Source organism: Crotalus tigris, unplaced genomic scaffold (genome assembly GCF_016545835.1).
Source record: "Crotalus tigris isolate CLP2741 ecotype Arizona unplaced genomic scaffold, ASM1654583v1 scf7180000024281.4978605, whole genome shotgun sequence".
NCBI classification, from domain to species: domain Eukaryota; kingdom Metazoa; phylum Chordata; class Lepidosauria; order Squamata; family Viperidae; genus Crotalus; species Crotalus tigris.
The window spans coordinates 3,575,776-3,600,850 of NW_024100453.1; the positions used below are offsets into that span (position 1 = coordinate 3,575,776).

General features: G+C 37.3%; 1 protein-coding gene across 2 annotated transcripts in view; it reads left to right on the forward strand.

Moving 5' to 3' along the window:
* DLGAP4 (DLG associated protein 4) overlaps positions 1 to 25,075 on the forward strand; it is a 392,903-nt gene that overhangs the window by 248,288 nt on the left and 119,540 nt on the right. For both annotated transcript variants that reach the window (XM_039323717.1, XM_039323716.1), the window contains one exon: positions 22,447 to 23,496. In XM_039323717.1, the coding sequence (XP_039179651.1) occupies positions 22,543 to 23,496 (954 nt within the window). In that variant the 5' untranslated portion in view covers positions 22,447 to 22,542. The remainder of the gene's footprint in view (positions 1 to 22,446; positions 23,497 to 25,075) is intronic.

Here is a 25,075-nt window from a genome sequence, read left to right on the forward strand (position 1 = left end):
TGAAAATAAAAGATGAAACATATAAGTTACAAGCATTTGCTGATGATTTAGTGTTTATCTTGGAAGAACCTTTAGAGATGATTCCTAAACTAGGGGAAAAGATAGAAGAGTATGGAGAAATGGCAGGACTAAAAATAAATAAAGAAAAAACTAAAGTAATAGTAAAGAACCTTACAGATAAACAAAAAAGGCAAATACTAGAGAAAACAGAGGTAGTGAAAGAAGTTAAATATTTAGGTATTCATCTTTCGGCTAAGTGTTCGTCAATAAAAGAAGACAATTATACAAAATTATTGAAGCAAATAAAGCTAGACTTGGAAAGATGGAAAAATCTGCAGCTGTCAATATTAGGAAGAATTGCTACAGTAAAAATGAATGTGTTGCCGAAGATTTTATTTCTATTTCAAATGATTCCGATAAAACTTGAGAGAAATTTTTTTCAAGATTTAAATTCATTGGTTTTGAACTTTATTTGGCAGGGGGGAAAAGCTAGAATTAAAATAAAACATTACAAGATGCTAAGGAAAATGGAGGTTTTGGGTTGCCAGAATGGATGTTGTATTACCAAGCATCTGTGTTAACATGGGTGAAAGAGTGGATAACACTTAGAAATAAAAGGTTATTGTATCTAGAGGGACATGACTTACAATTGCGGTGGCACGCTTTCTTATGGTACGGGAAAAACAGTCCATAAGTACTTTCAAAATCATTTTATAAGAAATGCCTTGTCAACAGTATGGGAAAAAAATTAAAGCTAAAATATATTTAAAAATTCCAGGGTGGTTATCAATGATGGAGGCATTTATACATACGAACCTGGTAGATTTTGAAAAAATATGTACATATAAAGATATTCTAGATATTGATGGGAAATTAAAATCTAAACAAGAACTGGAAAATCAGGGAATTAACTTGTCCTGGTGGGCACATTTACAGATACAAAGTAGATATGAAAAAGATGTAAAAATGTATGGATTTTATGAGGATCAAACTGTGTTTGATAAGATTTTGTTAACCTCAGATGAGAAATTAATTAAGAAAATGTATAACTTTATGTTAATTTTGGATATGGAAAGTGAACAAGTGAAAGAAACAATGACAAAATGGGCAAAAATTTTTGGCTATAATATAGAATTAGAAAAATGGCAAATGTTATGGGAGAGAAACTATAAATTAACAATGTCAACTTCATACGAAGAAAATTTGTATAAAATGTTTTATAGATGGCACCTGCCGCCAGCAAGATTAGCAAAAATGTTTAAAAATATGTCAGATAGATGTTGGAAATGTAAACATAACATAGGCATGTATTATCACATTTGGTGGACATGTGATAAGGCAAAGGCTTATTGGAGAAAGATACATATGTGGTTAGAAAAAATATTGGGTGAACAAGTGGATTTTAAACCTGAACTTTTTTTAGGTGTTATGCCTGAAAAGACTAATAAGCAGAAATTATATTTACTCTTACACATTACTACAGCAGCGAGAATAATTTTTGCACAATACTGGAAGAATGAAGGATTGCCATCAGAAGAACAAATAATCAGGAAAATATTGGAATGTGCAGAGATGGACAGATTAACTATGAGGTTGAAAGATAAAGAAGATACAGACTACTATCAAATTTGGAACCTATTTTATTCTTGGCTAGAGGAAAGAATGAAGGATTAGGAATTGAACATGTATTAGCATAGCAAACTCCAGACAACTTGTTGATTGGAAAAATTAACATATGTTGATGAAAAAAAAACAATAAAATCTTTATTAAAAAAGAGAGGATGAGTGACTGGTTTGGGTGCAAACTAGATTTAATTATATTTTATTTTTGTTTTATGATTTCTTAATATATTTGACTCATTTTTCTTTTTTCATGCTACAGGTAATACAGCCTATACTGGAAGGAATAGAATGATGCATTTGTAGAGACATAGAATCAACTTTTCAAGCAGTTTTTTTAGTGTTGCCACAGGCAGACAAAAGTGAACATGTGATGTAGGCTGCAACTCCAGCAGTTTTATATGCCTATCAGAAATCCAGTGGTGGCTCAATACAAGGAATACTGTTTATTAACCCAGTTCACTCTGTAATCGCTAGAAATAGATTGTGGTATGGTAGGTTATTATATGATAGGGTTTAACAATGAAATGAACATTTGGTGTTTCAATATCAGGTTTTATTCCTGTGCATCGTCAATAGCATCTGAGTGGAAATGGTTTTGATTTGTTGCATGGACTATTATCTCCCATCCTCATAAAGGCAGACAGAAAGACTACACAACAGCCATCGTATTCTCCCATATGCAATTATATCATTTTCCATAATGACATTTGTTAAGTAATTTCGTATTTGTACTTCTAATTGCTATAGAGAAAATTGGAAACTTACTTCTTTCTATTTCTTATCATTCCTTTTGCATTTTTGGCTCTTTTTTTGCCTTTATATTAGATCTTGATAGTTAGGATATTTGTATGTATGTAAAATGAGATGGCAGATTTCTGGATTCTATTGTTCCGATTCCATAAGGAAAAAAAACAATATTTGAAAGTTTCTTTCCAGAAAATAAAACTGGAAGCTGGACTTGATGGCTTGAATGGCCTTTTCTGGCTCTAAGATTATGTGATTTTGGTGTTATAGTATATCAGGGAGAAAGTATGCAAATTTAATACATGCCAAGATTTTGTCCCCTGCAGTTATACACTAGCGATACAGTCCACAATCTTATATAGTACTCTGAATGATGACCTCATGCTATGTAATGTGTTAATCCATTTTAATCTGACTGAAGTTTCTTCTCAATTATAATAGATTCTACATATTTATATCTGTATGCATAGCTAGAAATACATCTGAGTCACCTAATTTTAGATGGATAAGCCAGGTTTGTGTTATATCAATAAATAAGCAAAGAAGGAAGCAAAGATTTACCAGCCACATAAGAGGCAATTCTTTCTATCTGAAAGTGCAAAATTACAACTGTGACATGTATGACGTAGATCTGCCTACACACATGATTCCTAAGGTTCCTCAAATTAGCTTAATACCATATTCAGTTGAAACTGTTGCCTGTTTCTAGAGTGTTACATTAATAATGATGCAAATGGTTCAGAATCTAATCACAGGGACAAAAATAGGGAAAAAAAACACTTCTATTTATAACAAAGCATTTCATAATAGGGCTTCTTTAAGATACTCCCTGTTGATCAGTATCTCCCTGTAAATGAGCTTGCTCTTTTCTAACAGCAACAAAACATAATGCTTGGTGTGGGTGGTGGTGATAAATTTCAAGTTGAAGTTTCTACAGCTATATTTTATTCCTGATGATATTACAGCTATGTGTCCTCATTCAATATTTCCTTTTGGGTGGTGACAAAACATTTTTTAAGGTATTGACCAAGTTGCACCTACATAGCACTGTGTTCTGCAGAAGCTAAACACCAGCAGGCAGCAGGGCTGAGCAAAGCTAGATAATTGTAGAAGCCTCAAAGGATGTTGTGGAAGATATTTTGTGTGCCACTGTGATTCTCCCTCCATATCTATACAGTAGAAAAGCCCTTATGGAATAAAGATAATAAAAGGCAGAAGGAAGGGGTTGCATCTGCCTCACTTGGCTGGAAAGATTCCAATGGTGGCTGGAATGACTTTCCAGTGGTGGCTGGAATGACTTTCCATGAAGTTCCACAGGCACTAGTAAAGTTAGAGGACCAAGAGAATAACAAGGGGCTACTAGAGAACATGTTGGCAAAGGTCCCTGGCCAGCCTAGTATTGCTGTTGCTTCTACAGTTATGGTACCCTACTTTCAGAATCACCAAGCTGATTTTACTTAAGATTTTCCATTTCCTTTGGTAGTCATGTCTTCTACCTCTCAAAGAAAAAAAATATATACAGGACTACTGTTATTTTATTTTCTCATCCAAAATATGCAAGGTTTGATTCTGACTGAGGTTTTTAGTTTAAAAGTACAGAATATATTAAAAAATGAAATTAAAAACTCATGACCTAAATCAACCCAACTAGTTAAAGTCCTTCTTTATGTAAGTTTTATTTTCAATAAAGTGATTCTGACAATAATAAAAAAAAATGGTTTTGAAAGTAGATAAAGACGGCTAAAGAAGCTTTTAGCAGAGTGGAATGGTGTAGAAATAAACTCTAACAAAATCTAAAGATGTGAATGTCCAAGAAAAAAGTGATGAAATGAAAGCTATAAATACTATGAGAACACTGAAAAAAGAAAAGGTTACAGATGTAAATAGCATAAATGGAGGAATATTAAAATACAAAGGTAAAATAGCAAGCGTGAATCCTAATTCTACAGAGGTATAAGCTTGTTATATACACCGCAATGTTTGACAGGATTCTGACTGAAAGGCACAATAATAATAGCACTTGGACTTATATACCGCTCCATATAGCACCATCTGAGAGGTTTACAAATATCAGTTTATTGCCCCCAACAATCTGGTTCATCATTTTACCAACCTTGGAAGGATGGAAGGCTGAGTCAATCTTGAGCCGGTTAGGATCAGACACCTGGCAGTGGGCAGAGCACAACAGGTCACAAGGAGCAAAAGTTGGAAAGTATAGTTTGTTTTTATGCTGGGTAGTGAGTGTAGAATTAGAGGTTTCTACATTGGGATATATATTTTTTTAACTTTCTAAAGGGCACATAACAGAATAGTAGCAACTGGTTAAGTAGAATTGGTAACTTGAAATCACGAGGCCTGAAATAACAATGCAAATTATGTTTTAATGATTACAGAAATTGATTCTCCATTGTCTTTCAATTTAGTCATGCCTATTTATTAATGCAATTTACCTTATTCAATGTAATGAAAACTATCATTATTTTACAGCTTTCCTGGCAGAAAAACACTAATATTTTCACCTCTGCCTTCTCATGAATAGCTGATTCTATGCTTACATAATTAAAATAAGAGGCTTGTGCGGGTTGCATTTTGTATCAATAGGATTTCACAAATCCTACAGAATTGAAATCAGCTCATATCTAAATTTTCATTTGCTTCTTTCAAAAAGGCATAGCTATTGTGACAAGGTTTTGCTGGATAGAGCATCATGCGTATTGGCAACCAGATCAGTGGCTTTGGTTAACATAAGAGTTATTTGGAGCTATCAGAGCATAACAAAATGAAGAAGACAGTCTGGTGCTATAAGTTTCAAGTAACAATATTGCCTGTGGTACCAAACATACTTTACTTTCTCATCAATTTAAAGCTTGCCCATTTTGTGGTGAGTTTTTCCAGAGACTGAAAGAAGTAGCTAGTTGTCTTCCTTATGACTATCTGGCCTCTTCTATAAAGCACCTAATATCTGTTTCATATCTTTACTGTGTATATTCAAGTGTTTTTTCTTAAGCCAACAAACAAATTCATGGAATGTCAGAAATTATGATAAATAGCTTTGTGCCTGGGATTTTTTCTTTTACACACACACAGAGAGAGAGAGAGAGAGAGAGAGAGAGTAAATCTGCTTTAAATTTGGCTATGCTATGTAGAATTGATTATTTTTTTCTTTTTCCATAGTATACAGCAATGGCATATGCTAAAGATTTTGAATGAGATCTCCTTAAGCAGAGTTAATACAAAATAATATACATTCCATGATTTTCAGATCTTGTTTCATTTAAGGCAAGAGACAAATTTCTGACTGAGAGTCAGACTTTCTGGATAGCTGAAAATCACATTCAGTTGGGCAAATAAACAGTGGCATAAGAAAGGTAAGAAGGGACTGGGATTTAGCAGGGACTATCAGTGATTTAATTGAGAGACTATAGTTTGTTTATTGATGGGCTTGGATATGTTATAGCTATCAGACATTTGAACTTCTGTTTTGTTTTGCTAATCATCAAAAATGAGCAAGTCCAGGAAACCATGGCTCATTTCTTCATCAGAATTTTGCCCTGAATTTCAGAGATGTCATTTTGGAGTGAGTAGGGTAGAGAGCTACAAAACAGGAGTCCATGCATGGAACTTGCAGGTAGCTCATCCCTGACACAAAGATAAATGCATTAAAGCATTTATCCTACAGCATTCTTGAGGTCATAGGTGAACTGATACAGTTGGAAGGAAGATTTTTACAAAGAAACTTGATATTCTTTAGGAATCCCACTCAATGAAACCTTCTCAAAACCCCAATGAATCTTTATAAAACCTAGCTTGCTTTATTAATTCATAGTTCAGTGACAATTAATTCAAGCAGAGAAAATCTGCATTATTCCTCATGTTAATTTGCATTCAATCTAATAACAGAATTTGCTTTCAGAATTACTTCAAAAAGCAAATGAATTTGGAAGGTGATGAAATGTGATGTTTTTGCACTTAGTTAAAAGTGACAAGAGTTGTGCATGATCCCCTCTAGAACTCTACGATCCCTATGGCTTCCCACATAACCTTTAAATCCCAACCAAAGACACCAAATGCTAATTCCTTTAATTGATTTTTTTCAGTAGCAGTACTAAGTCAAAACCTTTGAGAAATTTATTTTCCCACTGGAGAAATTTGGAGGTATAACCTTCATAATTTCACTGCCAACAGATTTTATGGAGAATTTTGAAAGTGTATTAATTCAGTTCCAGGTTAGGGTAACTGGGCATCACCTATTTTACATATAAGAGTACTCTATTTGAACAACTCTCCAGTCCAAATTATTTTAAAGATGAATTGTTAAAAGAGGTGACAATAGACTTGAAATTCCTGCAGATCATTGGACTGAATAGGCCTACAAATCTAACCACATGCTTCTTCTTCACAACCACATTAAAATGCTTTCCTCCCATCCTTGAGTCAGGAGGAAAGTACATGAACTTAAATTGTGTTGTTTCCACAGCCTAATTTTACTGCACTTCAGCAATAATGCTTGGCAGTGTTGTTTCCTCGCATAGTTTTAACAGTTCCTCACATAGCGGAGAAATCTCAGAGCAGTGAGATCCCCAATGATTCCCTTCCCAGCAGTTGGTCTCCTGAATGACTTCCTTCTAGGGTTGGGACTTTGACATTTTTTAATTATTTAGTAATTTTGTCTTAATTTGGTTTTTTTAATGCATGTTTCTGTCAAAGAAACAGTTCAATACACTTATGTCCAATACAAAGTTTGCATGCGTTATTGGAAGAACTGAGCAGAGCAGAGAAAGTAGAGAATCTCAAATCACAAAGCTTTCAGTACTGTTGCCCTTCTGAATCTTTCTTTCTTTTCTCCTTCCTTAAACCAGTTCCTCCATAAATCATTTTTGATTTGGCAAAGAATCACTTCTTCCTCCTACCCCTCATTCCACATTTGTGACTGTATGTTTGCATGATATACATTTTGTATGTAATTGAATGTTATTTGCAGAGATGGGGAACCTTGGCCCCTTTATGATTTGTGGACTTCAACTCCCAGAATTCTTGAGCCAGCATGGATGGCTCAAGAATTCTGGGAGTTGATATCCACAAGACATAAAAGGGCCATGGTTCCTCACCCCTGGTTAATTGGGAAGACCTTTGGGAAGCCATCTTGGCTAAACAATGTAGGGTGATGCGCTCTGGATGATGCGCCTCAGAATTCTGAACTCGCATATAGCAAAGAAATTGTAGTTTCAGTACATACTGATAAAGTTGGAATATAAGATACTTAGCTTGGAATATAGGATACTACATTGTACCATGTTACATTGTGTATTAATACTACACTATACTACATAATTATATTTACCTACTTTCACTCATCACATTATGACTGATATTCTCAAACATTTACTGGTAAGAATTTCCAAAATGAAAACATTAACATTTGGCAGACACGATTTATCATTGATTTTTGCCACAAGAGGAGATACCTCTAGTTTGGAGTCTTTCTCTTACATCAGTTTCTCAATGAATTCTAAGCCACATTCTGATTAATGCCCTCATCAATTCCCTCTTTCTCTGTGTTCCCTCTTTTCTTTCTAACATGCTGTGGACAGATTATTATGTGTTTGGAGAGTGTACTATTGCCCACAGTTCCTACAGCCTTTTATAAATGGAAGCAAGCATTAGCAGTGATGAGCAGAACAGGAGAGGAGACTTTTAACACAGGCAGCTGCTTAAATGAACAATTGCATGCTGATTGTATTATAATGCTGAATGCCAGACATTTGGAGGCAAAACGTAGAAGGTAAAAGAAAATACATATACATACATACATACATACATACATACATACATACATACATACATACATACATATAAGAGAGAGAGATGTGCATGACTTCACCCATTGCTTTTGGACCTTGATAAGTTTATAATCGCTAAGGATCATGGACCCTGAGTGAGCAAACAGGAAGAATTAAGCAAAGTTTAGAGAATTCAACAGAAGGTAGTAAGAAGAGTGACCCAGAAGCAGGGTATTTTAATGGATTGTGTGTTGAGTGTGAAGCCGAAAAGTTTATTTCTTGAATAGCTGCTGATTGCAAGGTGTGTGTCCCAAAAACTGCTGATTGCCTATTGTGGTGATCCTGCTGAATAAACAGAGTCTGTGAGAGAATTATAAGGCAGAATGTCTCCGGGGGCAAACTCACTGAGCAAGGAAAAAGCTAACAGGAGTTCACCTTGGGAATTCAGTGGGAAAGTCTAACCATTTTCTCTTTCTCTAAGACTCAAATCCTTGACTAATATGAGAGCCCTAAAAGAAGAAGAAAAAAATAAATAAAATCTTTTGTAAGAACTAAAAGTAAAAATTAATGAATAGTACTCTGTAATTTGCAATGCTTGTGGCATCCTTGTTTGCCTGTCTAAAAACAATTTGAGAAAACAGAAGCTAAGAGCATTTCGTATTGCAGTCAGAGGACTGGAACAGAGAGTTGCTATCTTTTATTTGGTGAGAAAATATGAAGTAGTTCACAACAGAAAAGGAAAATGGACACCACTCGATAAGGAAGACAGACAAATAAGCCCCATGAACCATAAAATAAAATAAAAGTTTTTTAAAAATCCAGCAAAATAAACAGCAGAGTTCCGATAAACAGCCCACAGTTTCCAAAATCCAATGCAAGAATGTTTCACTCATCACACATCTCTTCCTAAGGGTCTCTGGCATAACTGGAGTTTAATGACTTTGGTGGCACAGTAGTTAGAATTCAGTAACAGAATAACAGAGTTGAAAGGGATCTTGCAGGTCTTCTAGTCCAACCCCCTGCTCAGTTAGGAAACCCTTTCCAAGGTGTAAAGTGAGGACTGTGAGACTGTTGGGGGCAATATGGTGACTCTAGAGAGTACTGTAATGCATTATAAAGGGTATATAAATGCTATTGCTATTTTACTCATTTCCATAGTCTCCTTAAAGGAAAGATCTCAAAAGGTGCCACTGTTCCTGATATTTTTAGATAAAAGCCATAGAGAGAAGGCAACCCCAAAGATAACTGGATTGTAATCCATTTAAGGTTTTAAAGGCAATAATCATCACTTTGAATTCAATTTGGAGAGAAAATGCTTGTGCTGGAACAGATTTCTTTCTAGAGAATAAAAGTGAACTGCCACTAAGAGATTGGAGTTCTTTTCCATGACAGGAAGAGAAGGAGAGAAAATTCCAAGTAAAGGAAGTTGGCAGTTCGAATTCTTGGTCAGAAAATGAAAGCAAGTTAGGAGTGGAGCAATTTTGATTTAGTAAAACAAGCATCAATTCTCAGTAAGAAAGAAACATTAATAGTATTGTAATTAATTATGGGTTGGTATGATTCAGTATATTGCTACCATATCTAGTCAGATGTGTTGGGAATTGTTTGTTCAAGCATAACTAATTCCTTTTGTGCTTCATTTTTTTCTGCAAAAAATTAAGCCAGCAGTCATGTTTAAATCACTTATCCAAAGTAATTACTTGTCACATATGCAAAATTAAACTTGTACTTCCATTCAGTGACTGAATAGTCTTGGTCAAGTAAATGAGGTAGGAATTCTGCTGGTCATGCAGCATGGCAACAAGTGATACAATAGATTTTCTTTTGTGGTGCCTGGAGGCTGAGGGGGCCTGGAAGGGGAACAACATTTCAGCTAAAATCCTGGTAAGATGGGTGGATATGTGTCGGCCCCTCTGTATTTAGGAGTTTATCATCTTTGGTCTTGGATGGGATTGTACTACACCAGACAGATCAGCAGTGAAACCTGGAGGTCCTCTTGGACTCATAGCTCCTACTGAAAGAGCAGGTAGCAGTAATGGCTAGGAGGGCCTTTGTTCAACTCCATGTTGTGCTCCAGTTGCACCCTTTCCTGGAGAGAGAGACTCTCTGCTCAGTCACTCATGCCATGGTCATCTCTGTTTGGACTACTGCAACATGGTCTACATGGAGCTAACCTTGAAAAGTTTCCAGAAGCTTCAGCTGGTACAAAATATGGCCATGCAAGCTATATTGGGTACTCAAAGAAGGGCACATATAACATCTCTGTTCTGTGAACTGCATTGGGTGCCAGTTTGCTTCTGGGTCCAATTCAAGGTGTTGGTTATATCCTATAAAGTCCTACAGGCTACCTATGGAACTGGCTTCATCCCATCATATCCGCCCATCCCACCCAGTCAAGCAAGGAAGGTACACTGCAGACTCCATCAGTTAAAGAACTCTGACTGGCAGGGTCTGCCATTGCCCTTCCCCTTGGAACATTGTCTCCCTGGGAGGTGGGGGGAGCCTTCAAAGGGGAATTAAAATATGGCTCTGCAGCCTGTGTGAGGAGCCAAAGGAGCATGCAATCGTGGGGTTGGTTAGTGCCATGGAGAGTCTTCCCTTTGTTATTTTTTAATAGGGTTTAATTATTCTTGCTTCTTTAAATCATTTTTAAGTTTAATTTTTTTAATTCTAACATTTTAACTCTAACATTCTAATTTTATATATACATCTTCCTTAAAGGAAGATGGGTGGTTCAGAAATATAAAACATAAATAAATAAAATTGGTACACAATTCATAGCTTTTTCCTCCAGCTCAACAGAGTATAAAGATATCTTTGTACATCTGTGCCATCACCCCCTCCCTGGGAAGGTCTGTTGGTACATTGAAACCCAGAGGGCAGATCAGAGGCTTGCCTTCACCTAACAAGATATCAATAATGTACACCAGGACTCCATGCTTATCCACAGCCAAATTATGGAAGAAAGAGGTCTTGATGTACCAGCAATATCTTAAGACTAGAGTTACCAACAATCTTCCTACTGGGACTTAATGATAAGACTCCTGAGATGAAATTAGGGATCAACATCAAATGCTTCCTGTCATCTCTTCCCTGAAAAATGAGCTATAACCCTCTCCTGAGGAGTTTCAAATTAGATGTAATCCTCCTCTGCTTCCATTTTCACAAACGAACTCCCCTATGGTGACTTACATAATCAAATTCTTTCAAAAACAGAACTAATACACAACCTCGCCCATGCAGGAATTCAGCAATATGGCAGCAACATTCAAGTTGTCACCCAGTGAAACACCCAACCAACTCACAATACTTGTCCTTCCATTACTTTCCTAAAATACATCACAAGTTTGACACATCACCTTGCTGTACTCTCTCATTAATGCACTTGGTCCAAAACCAACACACAATCCAAATGAAGATCTCTCTCAAGTTGCTTCATCTCCTACTTAAAGCAGTTTATCCTGATTCAGTTGTGCTATCCTTATAGAAAAGTGTCAGTCCCTAGATGAATTCCCCAAGTCTTCACCATGTTTCCAGGCAGTCAAAATCTGGTTTGATGCAACCCCAGGCCTTCACGTACAAGACAGTAGAGTCTTCCATTGGTGAGATTTTGTCTATAGGTATGAGACAAGAAAGAAATCAGCTTAGAAGTATTTCCCCATATCATTCTTGGTTTTGGGCCTGACAGCATACTTTTGTTTTGTTTTTTCAAATATTTGTACACAAGGATGCCTTCTTCTCACATTATCTCATCTCACAAATCCTTTCTTTTTTCCCTTATGGAAAATTATGATGATACAGTGGTCAAAGTCATAGGGGTTGGGTGTTTCTTTATTCCTAGTTCCTCTGTAGGCTCATAGAAATATTGTCACAAGAAAGAATGGAAGGAATGTACTTCAGCTTCATAGAAACAAACTACAGCAGGAACATACTCATATTGCAACTTATTTTTTTAAAAAAAGTGAAGGGAAGCTTTCCAATACTGTGGGAAAGGGAGAGGAAAACAAGGGAAGCATGCCTCGGCAGACAGCAAAAGGATGTCCAGAAGGTGATGGGGGTGTTGAATGGAGCATGAGCTTCAAGAGTTGAGGATACTTCACTGACTTAATGGGCCAATAGTCCAGGATGAAATGGCGGTCCAAGCACTGGAGGTGACAGGAGTGCCAAAACTATACCCAATTGGAGCTGGGGTGTTTTTAGAATGGACTAAAGCCCTGAAGACCATCCACTCTGAAGGGCTTAAGATGGCTCATGTTGGAAACAGTTTTAAATCAAAGTTGTGAAATGTGTGCAGGATGCCTTGGCCATGGGCTGGGAGAGGGAAGAGAAGGAGGAGATCAGCCCTCACCCAGGAAGCAGTGAAACCTATACTGGTAATGGGAAAAACAGAAAATTTAGATCTGTCCAGTGAATTTGAGAAAAAGGCAATATATGTCTATATCTAATTAAGGCATTTTACAGTGACTGATCAATAAAATAGATTTTTGTCCTAAAGTAGAAATTTTTTTTAGACTGAAAATTCCTCCATTTCTCTCCCTCTCTGAGTATGTCATTACAAAATACCTTTACAGTAATAACTTAATTTACTGATGACTCTACCACTAAAAATTATACTATTTCTGTCATATTTATGCTGTTAGTGGTACAGGTCAAAATCTAAATTAATTATCATTTGAAGTTCCTGCAGCTCTTCTAAAGAGCATCTGAATGTGTGCCATTTAAGTGACATTAAGGAGACTGTCTGGACAATTGCTTACTTTTTTCAAACAAAATACCATTCAGATGGGCTACTGTTCAAATGCTATAATTTCTCCAAGTCCTTATTCACCATAGAGGAAATATATGTGACAATTGCAAGCTTAACAGCAAAATAGGAAACATCAGTATCGGGAACAAAGTGAGACTGCATCAAAGCAAAGACATTTCTGCAGTGACTTCATAATGCAAACTCTACCGTTACAAATCTGCATCATGATGTTCAACTAAGGCAGTGCTTTTCAACCCGTGGTACTTCAGCACTTGGCAGATGGTATGCATACAATGGGTTGAAAAGCACTGTAAAAAGTGTAAAAAAATGTAAAAGTGTAACGGGGGGATGAGCTAAAGCAGCACCAGCGCCGCACAGGTCTGTGGGAGAATCAGTGGAGCTGCAGTGTTGCTGGGGCTCCGCTGACCATCAGGATCAGCACAGGGCTTCCGCTGATTGGCACTTCTGGGAGCAACTCACAGCCTGTGGGAGAGAAGTCAGCTGGAGTTGCACTGAAGTGAAGAGGAGGAGGGGGGACAGAGGAGAGGATATAAAAGGAGGTGGTTTTGGGGGGAAAGGGAGAGGAAAAAAAAGATGGGGAAAGAGAAGTGGATGGACAGACGGAGAAGAGGAGAGGCTTCTTTGAGACAAGCAGAGGGAGAAAAGGGATAGAACAGTGCAAAGATTAATGTCAGAGAAACAGGCACAAGTTTCCCATTAAAAGTATCTTAAGTGGGTGCACAGATAGTTCTCAATTGAGCCCAAAATTTATGTTGCTAAATGAGAAATTTGTTAAATGAGTTTTGTCCCATTTTACAACTTTTCTTGCCACACTTGTTAAGTCAATCTTGCCACATTTGTTAAGTGAATCACTACAGTTGTTAAATTAGTAACACGGAAGTTAAAGTGAATCTGGTTTCCCCATTGACTGCTTGTCAGAAGATTGACCCTGAAACATTGCGAGCATCATAAATATGAATCAGTTGCCAAGCATCTGAATGTAAATCATGTGACTCTGGGGATGCTGCAATGGTCATAAGTATGAAAATGGACATAAGTCACTTTTTTCAGTGCCATTGTAGCAATCACTAAGCAAACTGTTGTAAGTCGATGACTATCTGTACTTTATCACTTTTTTCCTTTTGGGGGGGTCATCAAGTTTTTGACACCTTGCTAGGTGACTGGTGGTACTCAAATACTGCCATGTCCTAAAATTGATACAATCTGTGAAAAGGTTGAAAAGCACTGAACTAAGGTACTTAAATTGTGGGATTCACTTCATGATGTCATGGATTCCTTATTCTTCTTCGTGGAGTGACAAGGAGAAACAAGTCTTGTTTGCATCATGATGTTTTCATATAAATGCACTAATGATATATTGCTACATTGTAATGTGACTGATATCAGGCACATAATACAGTACAGGTGGTCCTCGACCCACAACAGTTCATTTAGTGACCATTTGAATTTCAACAGTATTGAAAAAAGTGATTTATAACCATTTTTCACGCTTATGACCATTGCAGCATCCACACGGTCACATAATCAAAATTTGGATGTTTGGCAACTGATTCATATTTATGACGGTTGCAGTGGCCTGGGGTTATGTGATCACCTTTTGCAACCTTCTGATAAGCAAAGTCAATGGGGAAGCCAGATTGTTAACTAAGTTAACAACTGCAGGGGTTCATTTAACAAGTATGGCAATAAAAGACATAATATGGGACAAAACTCAATAAATTTCTTAATTAGCAACATAAATTTGGGGCTCCATTGCGGTCATAAGTCAAGAACTACCTGTATATGTCATTTGTTCAGTAATGATATGGTACACAAGATGTCATCATGGTTTCAACCAGATGTTTATACCCAAATATTCAAACCAGAAAAACTGATTCAGGATCATGTACAAGCATTAATATAGGCAGTGAGTGGTTATATCAGAGACTTCCAAATATATTTCAAATAAAAAATCATTTTTAAAAGAAACTTTATGAATATGTTTAAAATGTTGCAGTTTTGGAACGTTCTGGCTATTGAGGTTGAGATCCACCCATTAAATGGACCCTATTACAGTATATCTATACAAGAAGACCAGGGAGAACTGAGGGATAGAATTAAGCACATTATCAGCTTAGAATCATTACATTCCCACAAATGGTCCAAGTCCAATCTCTTTTGAATTCTGTTGACCTTTATCTGGCACCAATTTAGTGTTGAACTTTAGTTGACTAGATTCTTGTGTATAGGCTTGAATACATCTTTTGAGCCGCAACTTAATGGATGGTTCTGATCTTTTGTGCCTATTTATAAGAATCTAGGTGAAAATACAGACCTACTCCATTTGTCTACTACAGCAGGAAATATAGTTGATTGAGGATAGGGTGTAAAGTGCTTGGAGTGCTTGCTAATCATATTGGCCATCCAACTGTTGTTCTTACCTACAGAAAAAGAAAAGGAAGTTGTTGTCTAGAAAGTTTGGTGATCAGGTGAAATTATCCCTACAATTCTCAATGCTTGGATCAAAACTTGCTTCAAAGTACTGAAAGCTTTACTTCCGTCAGGTTTTTTTCCACTTTAGTTTTATTCTACCTCTCATCGCTTTATGGAAGAATAACACACTTGAAAGGAGAGAAAAAATCCATATTTAATTTCATGAATTGTGAAAAAGTGGTATTCTGTAACAAAAAGATTACCAGATCTTTTTGCAAAGACCACAAATAAATATTGACACAGAATCCAAGGGACTGAAGCAGAAAATTGAAGATAATAGGAATATTTTTTTTCAATTATCTCTGGCCTTGGGGTTTCAGAGACACCCAAAGCACTAACAAGAATTGAAATACAAGCCAGTAAATTCATTTTCTCCTTCTTGCTGCCAAGTATACTTACTCATACCATGATTTCTAGTGTGAGAGTATGAAAACAGATGAAGCAAAGAAGCTGAGCAACTTGAGGAAAGTGTTAATTGGAACAGGGAAAGAAGGGCAAGAGTCAAGCTGGCAGCTCACACTTTTCTTTAGCCTTCTCCTCTTGAGAAGGTTCTGCTATTTGGTCCTCAGTATTCTAGCAAGCCAATTTAGATGACTTTTTAATCTTCGCCAGTTTCACCAAATTTAGAGATGCTGGGGCAAGTATGAACTTTGGAATTTTTCTCCTATTGAGAAGTAGCTAATGCATTTCTCAGGGAAGCAAATGCATGTTCCCTAGAACAGTGGTTCTCAACCTTTTTAATGCCGTGACCCCCCCCCAACCGGTCGTAGGTCGAGGACTACTCAACCGGTCGTAAGTCGAGGACTACTCAACTGGTGCAGCACCGTTTGCAGAATGGGACTTTTGGCAAACTCAGCAGGGCAGAGACAGCCTGGACAATTCCTATTGGCTTTTGAAAGCCAATAGAATTAGACTCTATTCAAGAGAGTCTATTCTATTGGCTTTCAAAAGTCAATAGAATAAAAGGGAGTAGCACAGCTAAGGAAAAGGGGGGGAAAATGGCAGACTGTGTTGTTTGGCGACCCCCGTGAAATGGTCATTCAACCCCAAATGGGGTCCCGACCCACAGGTTGAGAACCACTGCCCTAGAATATACACAACTATACAGAAGCAAAGGGAGCAAGGAATTGCAATTCTAGCAAGTCCTTGCCATGAGCCATCAAATGTGTTTGTAGGGGCGGAGGATGCCTGTGGAGGAGGTGACCTACCTTTCATTTACAAATTAAAACAATAAACATGGAGATAAACAAGTTTGAAAGATCTCTTTAGAGGTTTAGACACAAATAAAGCCAAAGAAATTTGCAATTCCTTGAAAGAACGGTGGTTTGTGTACTATATCTAATGTTATGCATTCTGGAATTCTTTTCAGATGAAACTATAGAAAAGACATCTTTAATGTTTTAATTATTTTTCTATTTGTTTTATAGCTTGTAAGCCACCCAGAGTCAACTTATAGGGGAGATAGGTGGCATAATATTTTAATAAATAAAAAAAGAATAAATTCCAAGCCCCAACTGAAACCCCAACTGAATCATTCCTTATATGTTGGTTGATAGTGTAGCTAATTGGACCAGCAAGAAAAAAGAGGAAAAAACAAAAATGATATAATTTGGAAGCACCCTAAAATGAAGGAGAAAAACAAACACATTTTTTTGCTGGGGGAAAATGCATTCAGGAAACTGAAAATCAAAATTTAGCAGCACCAATCTTTAATTCAACTAGATGGTCTCCTGATACATTGAGACAACCATTTCTTAAATTCCCAGTTATCTTGGTAGCAGGTTAGGGGAATGGTCTAGAACCATATAATGCCAATTCCACCCCCCAAAAAATTGCCTTAAGTCTATGCCTGTCATTATTAATGCATGGTCATTGTCAGTGCTCCTCAAAGATTTCGTCTTTTGTCCGTTCCAGGATTTCCAATAAGCCTCAATAATAGTAACTGTGAGAAGGATCTTGGAGTCCTAGTGGACAATCACTTAAATATGAGCCAGCAGTGTGCTGCAGCTGCCAAAAAAGCCAATACAGTGCTAGGCTGCATTAACAGAGGGATAGAATCAAGATCACGTGAAGGTTAATACCGCTTTACAATATCTTGATAAGGCCACACTTGGAATACCACTTACAGTCTTGGTCAACACGATGTAAAAAAGATGTTGAGACTCTAGAAAGAGAACAGAGATGATTAGGGGACTGGAGGCTAAAGCATATAAAGGACGGCTGCTGAAGTTGGGTATGTCTAGTTTAAATGAAAAGAAGGACTATGGATGACATGATAGCAGTAATCCAATATCTCAGGGGTTGCCACAAAGAAGAGGGAGTCAAGCTATTCTCCAAAGCACCTGAAGGCAGGACATGAAGCAATGGATGGAAACTAATCAAGGAGAGAAGCAACATAGAAACTAAGGAGAAATTTCCTGACAGTCAGAACAATTAATCAGTGAAATAATTTGTCTCCAGAAATTGTGAACACTCCAACACTGGAAGTTTTTACAAAGAGATTGGACAAACATTTGTCTGAAATGGTATAGGGTTTCTGCCTGAGCAGGGGGTTGGACTAGAAGACCTCCAATGTCCCTTCCAACTTTGTTATTCCCTTTCTGTTCTGTTCCTTCTTTTAAGCACTTCTTTAAAAAATGATTGTTGCAAATACCTAGCCTAACCTCAGTGTGTTCTAACTTGTGCTTTCTGTTACATTCCTGACACAGCATTTCTTGACCATGGATTTCATCCTATGCTGTTCAAGGTTTATTCTTGTGTTCGTTGTAGATACTGGATTTTTTTTCTTTACTCAAATTCATGTGATGTATGCCCTTGGGAAGCTCAGTTTAAAGACTATAGCTGCTGCTGGATAAAATTTCCTTTTTTACCCAGTCATGCAACTCAATTGGACAGACACTCAGGGAGTTTAACACATTGTGTTATGAATTCACACATAAGGGAACATTTTTTCCCATTTTACGGCATGTTGGCCCATAGCAAGTTCAGTCTCATTAGATTCTCTTTTGCAGTTACATGTTCTTTGTCAGCTCCATGGGGAAAGCACTCATTTGGGTTTCAAAACATGACATGTGTATGTCTGGGGGGGGGGGGAAGAGAGACATCCAGATTTTTAAAATATATATATATATATATCCAGCCTAAGGAGTTCCAAAATGAGTAACATTGACAGATATGCTTTATTGTTAAATTATTTGAACAGAAAGAGGGTTTATAAAGAAGAAAATATTAACTTTGTCACATATGTATTTATTTTATTGGTTTCATTTAAAGCCAACTATAAATCTAACACTTGAGGTTGTTTATAGCAATTAAAATGCAAGTAATAAAACAGAATAAATATAATGCAATTAAATTCAATATATATCCCATAGATTACACATTCCATAGGAAGAAAATCTTCCCTGCTGTGCCAGAAAGGTGAGTTTTTGGCAATGGGAAGGATTCAAGGATTGCATCATGCTGATAAATGGGCAGGTTCATAGTCCCAAAAGTGATCCTTCAGATTGTCAGTCTCCAAGCCATTTAGAGTCACTATCTTATGCTTAGTAGGCATAAATAAGTAGTTCTGTACAGTACTACACTTAGTACAGGCATCATTTCTATGATGCTTGATACCTAGTATAACACTCCCCAACTGAAGGGATATAACTGAACAAGTGTGGGCAACAGAAGACTGAAGAAGTTCCCTTGCTCATACCTATTGAGATATCCAAATTAATCCATCAGTATTTTCATGTACAAATACTGGAATGTACTTGAAGAGAAGATATTACCTGTGATTCTATCCTAATGGAATATCTGAGTCATAATTGCAAAAATTATCAAATTAGAGCAGAAAATCTACTCTAAAGAGGACTAAGTCAAGGACAGTCCATAATCACATTATTGTGCATTCATTGTCCAAGTGAGAGCTACTCTAACAATATATATTTAAATGCTTTCATAGAGAAAAAGTAGGAAAAAACCATCTGGCCTACTCAAAGAAGGAATGGGCATGACTAAATTCCCTACATATTGTTAAATAATCTATCCAGCATGGGTAATGATAAAAAGAGGGGCACCTGCAGTTCAAGAATACCAGAAAGGATACTTATTACCCATTGCTATTGTAAAGGGTGATAAGGGATACTTTATTGCTAAAGGGAAGTCTATCTTTGCAGTCCATCTTCCATACTTGTATTGCTGAGCAAGAAACAAAATCATAAATATGTCTGTCTCAGAGAGACTTTTAGAAATGGCTATCTGATAACTTCAGTGAGCCAAGGAGAAGATAATGATGCAGGCAGCCTTTCTTCTTCTTCTTTGTTTTTTCTCGGATTTATACTCTCAGGTGCAATTCCCAAGTGACCTTGGAAAGCTAATCCATTGAACAGATCTAGCCCATCCATAAAAGTTCTGAGTCTTTAAAAAGTTAGTTCAATCTAAAGAAGAACTCTGCTACCTGCTTAGTCTGTCATGTTAAAAAATTGAAATAAATGTTCTTTCTCTTATAAGAATATAAGTTGTACAATCCTAATGTTAAATTGTGTGCTATGTTTTATGCTGTGTAGGGAAGGAAGCCAACTTTGTCCATCCTCGATAATGATGTGGCCTGATCGCAGCCACAAAATTCTATTGGCAAAACCAAATAATTCATCTTTTAACTCTTGTCATTAACTTTTGTCCTGACAAGAAAAATAGCAAAGGATGACTACAAATACAGTCACATTTCCAAGGGCTTCCTTTAGAAACTTTTGGAAATAAATACCAACAGTTCACATTGTGCTCTTGGTCTCCTCTTATTCATTTCAATGTGGCTCATGAAGAAAAAAAAAATTCCCTCTATCTGGTAATATGGGTGATGGAACAACTTCCATTACTGAGCAGAGAATAGCATTTCCTGATATGCAAATCTGCATAAAACATATGCCTCATTTATATTAGGTCATTCAAACATATGACATAGAGATAAATAATACATTTCATTCAGAAGAAACAATCAAAAAGCCAAAAAGGAAACAAAACACTTCCTCACCAATAATCAACACCCAGGTGAGCAGACATTAATACCAAACACTAGACTTACAATTAAGAAATAAACAGTAGCCCAATTAAAGAACCACCAACTCAGACAAACAAGTTAACAGTAAACAACAGACTAATCTAATCAAGAAACCGACAAGACCACTCCCACCATCACTGACAGGGGAAGCCACTAGTATATAAAATGAGCACAAACCCTACTCCCTTCTAGCATTGATGATGTTACCTGGTTTGATAATGAAACGTCTGCTAGAAAACAACCAAGCTAATAGAGCACCAAGGATCTCACTCTTATGCCTCTGTAAGCTAGCCAGCATGGACTAATATACTATGCAAATAATGGGAAAGGAGCCAGCCCAGAGCAGTTGGTATGCCAATACACACACAAATAAAAACAGCTTTGTTTTCAAGTTTCTACAAGCAATGCCCTTCTCAGGGTTTAGATTTTTCATAGTCCAGTGATTAAAACTGTGATACAAGACTGTTCAAGTTTGCAAAATTTATAACGAAACATTATCTGTTAACAGTGTCAGGAACAAACAAATACTCATCTCATTTATATTTTCCCAGTGTAATTATTAATCTAAATCTTGTTTATCACCGCTGATTTCAGTTTGAAAGACTGAATTAAATCTACATGCAGGACCAGACGTTTAGTCTTCCAAGCTTTTGGACTCGTGCTGGAGCCCATTTTCAGGGAACTTGTTTCTACCAGAATGTGTGTTTTGGGCTAGTCTATGCATAGTATTTATCGGGTGCCTATTTGTGTGTAGCTTTTTAGTTGTTGATTGGGGTGTTGATGGTTGGCTATTAAGTTATTGGCTGTTGTTTCCTTATGCTGCCAAATCTGCAATTCCTAAGTACCTGATAAGCTAGTGGTAAATCAACATTCCTGGTGACTGACAAGGGGCCTGTTTCCAGGCTTCAGTTATTTTCCTGGCTATTTTTGTACCTGCTCGGTCAACAATCTTAGTGACTGCAAAATTGAATGTATGTCCTTGTTCATTGCAATGGGACGCTACCAATGAATTCGGGTCTCCTTGTTTTTGACCACTCTTTGTGTTTTTGCAATTAGGTGGTTAGCGTCCTCCCTATCTATCTTACATAGTCACAGGGGCAATCCAGGTAGGGGATCTGGTAGATTACATTAGAAGTATCTCCCACCTCCAAGCAATCTTTTCAAGTCATGATTTGTCCTCATATAGTAACCTCTGGGTGATGTGCAATGCACCCTTACAGATCTGAGAAGTTACATTCTACTGCTTCCAAATGTTTTTGATGGAAAGTTTACATTAGGCATGTCAAACTTGTGATGTCATGTGACATCACGCAATGTATCATGACTTTTTCCCCATTGCCAGCAATGGGGTAGACACGCTTTCAGCTTAACGCATCTGGTTTGTGGGCCGGCAGTTTGACATGCCTGGTTTACGTGCTTTAGTCTTAATTTGATATAAATCAAACTACTGAAGGTTTGCAGTTTTTTTCACAGTCTTCACTAATATACTTCCTTATACTGAACAATGATGAGGCAGGTTAATTTCTGGCAATTTAGGCTAACTCCAGAGCTGCTTTCAATTTGTAAGTTTCTGTACAGCAATTTTCATGTAGAATGTATGAATTTTTCATTCTTTTGAATCTATAACTTTACATAGCTTGATGTAAACAATAAATTTTCCTTCTCCCAGTTAATTAAGGTAAATTTATATTATATCAGAACACCTGCAAAAATAAAAATAAAGGTGGGATAGAAATAAATATTCTGAATTTTTTAAATGAGGTCAACTTTGTATGCTGGAAATTCTTCTGAATTGCCCATGAAATGAAGCAGATATTCTATGAGATTTTCAAAGGGGAATGGATTAACAAATGCAATAACTTAAACCATTGTCCTATTTGAATTGAGGACTCTTGGTTTCTCCCTATTTCTATCATTCATTTGTAGTTGTGCTTATTAAAGATTTTTGTAGATAGATCCTGAGAACCTATTTGTCCATCTTTTAACCACTCTTTCTGTATCTTTTTTGGCTGTAGAAAAACCTCCCAGTGAAGCTACAGTGACAAGGAACAAAGTGGACATATCCTCCTGTGCCATCTTACAGAAGCAATGCTCTAGGATACCTCAGCACCATGAAGGGGTTAGGAGATAACCGAAGCCGCCATCTATCTGATAACCTGGACTCTCCTCAAGACTCTCTCTATGCCACTCAAGATAGGAATCCTTACCTTCTTAGTCCCACAGATTCCTATTCGATGGACCCTCAGTTTCCAACACCCAATTCTCTCCACAGTGACTGCCTCCTTCCACTCAACAACCAGATTTCTAACAGCAGTACATTTCCACGTATTCATTACAACTCTCACTTTGAGGTTCCTGATGAGAACCCCTTTCCAAGTCATGCCCAAGCCACCAAAATTAATAGACTTCCTGCCAACCTGCTAGACCAATTTGAAAAACAACTGCCCATCCACAGGGATGGCTTTAGCACTCTCCAGTTCCAGAGAAGTTCAGATGCCAAACACCGGAATGAAAACCCTGGAAGGATACGGCACTTGGTTCATTCAGTCCAAAAACTTTTTGCTAAGTCACAATCTTTGGAAGGTGCTTCTAAAGGCAGTGTGAATGGCAAGAAAGGCACTGAGGACTCAAAACCAAATCGGAGAAGCAAGAGTAAAGATCGTGCAAAAACCACTGAGACTAAACGCAGGACGAGATCCAATATATCAGGCTGGTGGAGCTCAGATGACAATCTGGACAGTGACACCTGCAACTATCGTAACCCTATGGGCCTCATGACTCTTGGCAGGCAGCCTGATCACAGCCAGCCTAAATACTTTATGCATGCTTACAACACAATCAGTGAACATATGCTGAAATCCTCCAAAAGCAATAATGACCTCAAGATCACCACTTGCACCAACATCCCCATCAGCAGTGACTCAAACTACATCAAAAGAGGGTCCTGGTCCACTCTCACACTCAGCCATGCCCGAGAAATGTGCCAAAAGGCTTCAGCTACCATCGATAAAGCGCTGTTGAAATCTAAATCCTGCCATCAAGATTTGGCGTATCAGTACTTGCAGGTGGGTGCCGTGCTTGAAACTTCCTTGTGATGATGTGAATGTTGGATAAAGAAAAAATTGATTATGTTTAGCTAAGGACAAGTCTGCACTGTTGTCTTGGTTATTTCTTAAGCTAACTTCAGATCAGTCTAGGTTGCAATGGCTTGACAATGTGACTGGGCTGATGTTCAGTCTACACTACAGCCACTGCAAGACCTAATCAATTATTCCTATTTCTTGTTCTTCCCCTATGTGAAGCCTTACTGTCTGGCTCCTATATAGGGTGATTTACCAGCACCTGCCTTTTCTTTGAGGGTGGGGGAGGGATTGTTCCCTCCTCATTAAGCCTATGTTCCTTAATCCCTTTAGTTTTCCAGACGTTTGCACTACCTGTGCATGCCTTTTTTCCACTCTGTCTCCTTAGACACTAGCAGAGACCTTTTCTTTTTTTATCTTATAGTGACATTGTAGCTTTTTTTACTGTGGCCGGGGGTGGAAAAGCAAAGGAACAATGTTTTACTCAGCCTGAGCAAAAAACTAAGAATCCCACAGGGACATGTCGAGATTGAATGAGCATGACCTTTCAGAGTTGAGAATAGTTCATTGATTTAACAGGCCACTTTTGGATCAATCACAAGATTGTTTTAAAAACAGCAGCTGCTGATCAGCAGAGAATATAGCAAGCCCCATAGTCCCAAATGCAGTGGCTGTCTAGGGCAGTGACCAGGCACTGGGAGGAGGAGAAGTGCCAGGCATTGCAGTCAGTTGAAACTGGGGGCTGCTACTAGAATGAAACAAAGCACCGGAGATCATCTGCTCTGAAGGGTTTAAAAAGGTTAGGTTGGAAAAGAGCAGTTTTGAACTGAAGCTGTGAACATTTGTGGGGGATGTATTTGCAATGGGCTGGGAGAGGGAGGAGGAGGAGGAGGACCACAGCCATTTTTGCATTCAGAAAACAGTGAATGGTTTCTACTATCAGTGGGCCAAGCTGAAAGTGTGAATCCGCTTTATGAAGTTGGAGCTGGTGTGGTGTATATTTGTAGGATCCCAACTAACTAAATAATTGATTATATGTACTTCTAATTCAAGATTTCTTTCTCTGTTCTTACTAAGCAAAAAATAAAACTTGATAGGTAAACTTCATTTGAGACTAACATATTAAGGCTAGCATCACGGAGAGGCTTTCTATTCTGACCTATTGGATAAATACAGCTACTTTTGCTATTATTATTGAACAAATATCTGTATGTTAAATATATGTTGGACAATCCAATAAAAGTATATACTATAATATATAAAGCCTAATTTGGCTATGTGTCCTGTTTAAAATAATAGAGTAGGTTTGAGACACCGAGTAATTCAAATCCTTTTGACATCAATTCTTGTCCCTAGGACTCTAGTTTTGTATTATCCCTGTGATTTACTCTGTCTTATTCTGCTATTTTTTGTACTGCAAAACATCTACTATATCCAGAAAATAGTGAAGAGAATCAGAACAATTTATCACTTCTTACTAGGTACAGTTATAAGTCTTGGCTCTTGATACACTTAATCTTTATTCAGGAGTTGGCTTACTCAGCAGCAGGTTCACAGACAAAAC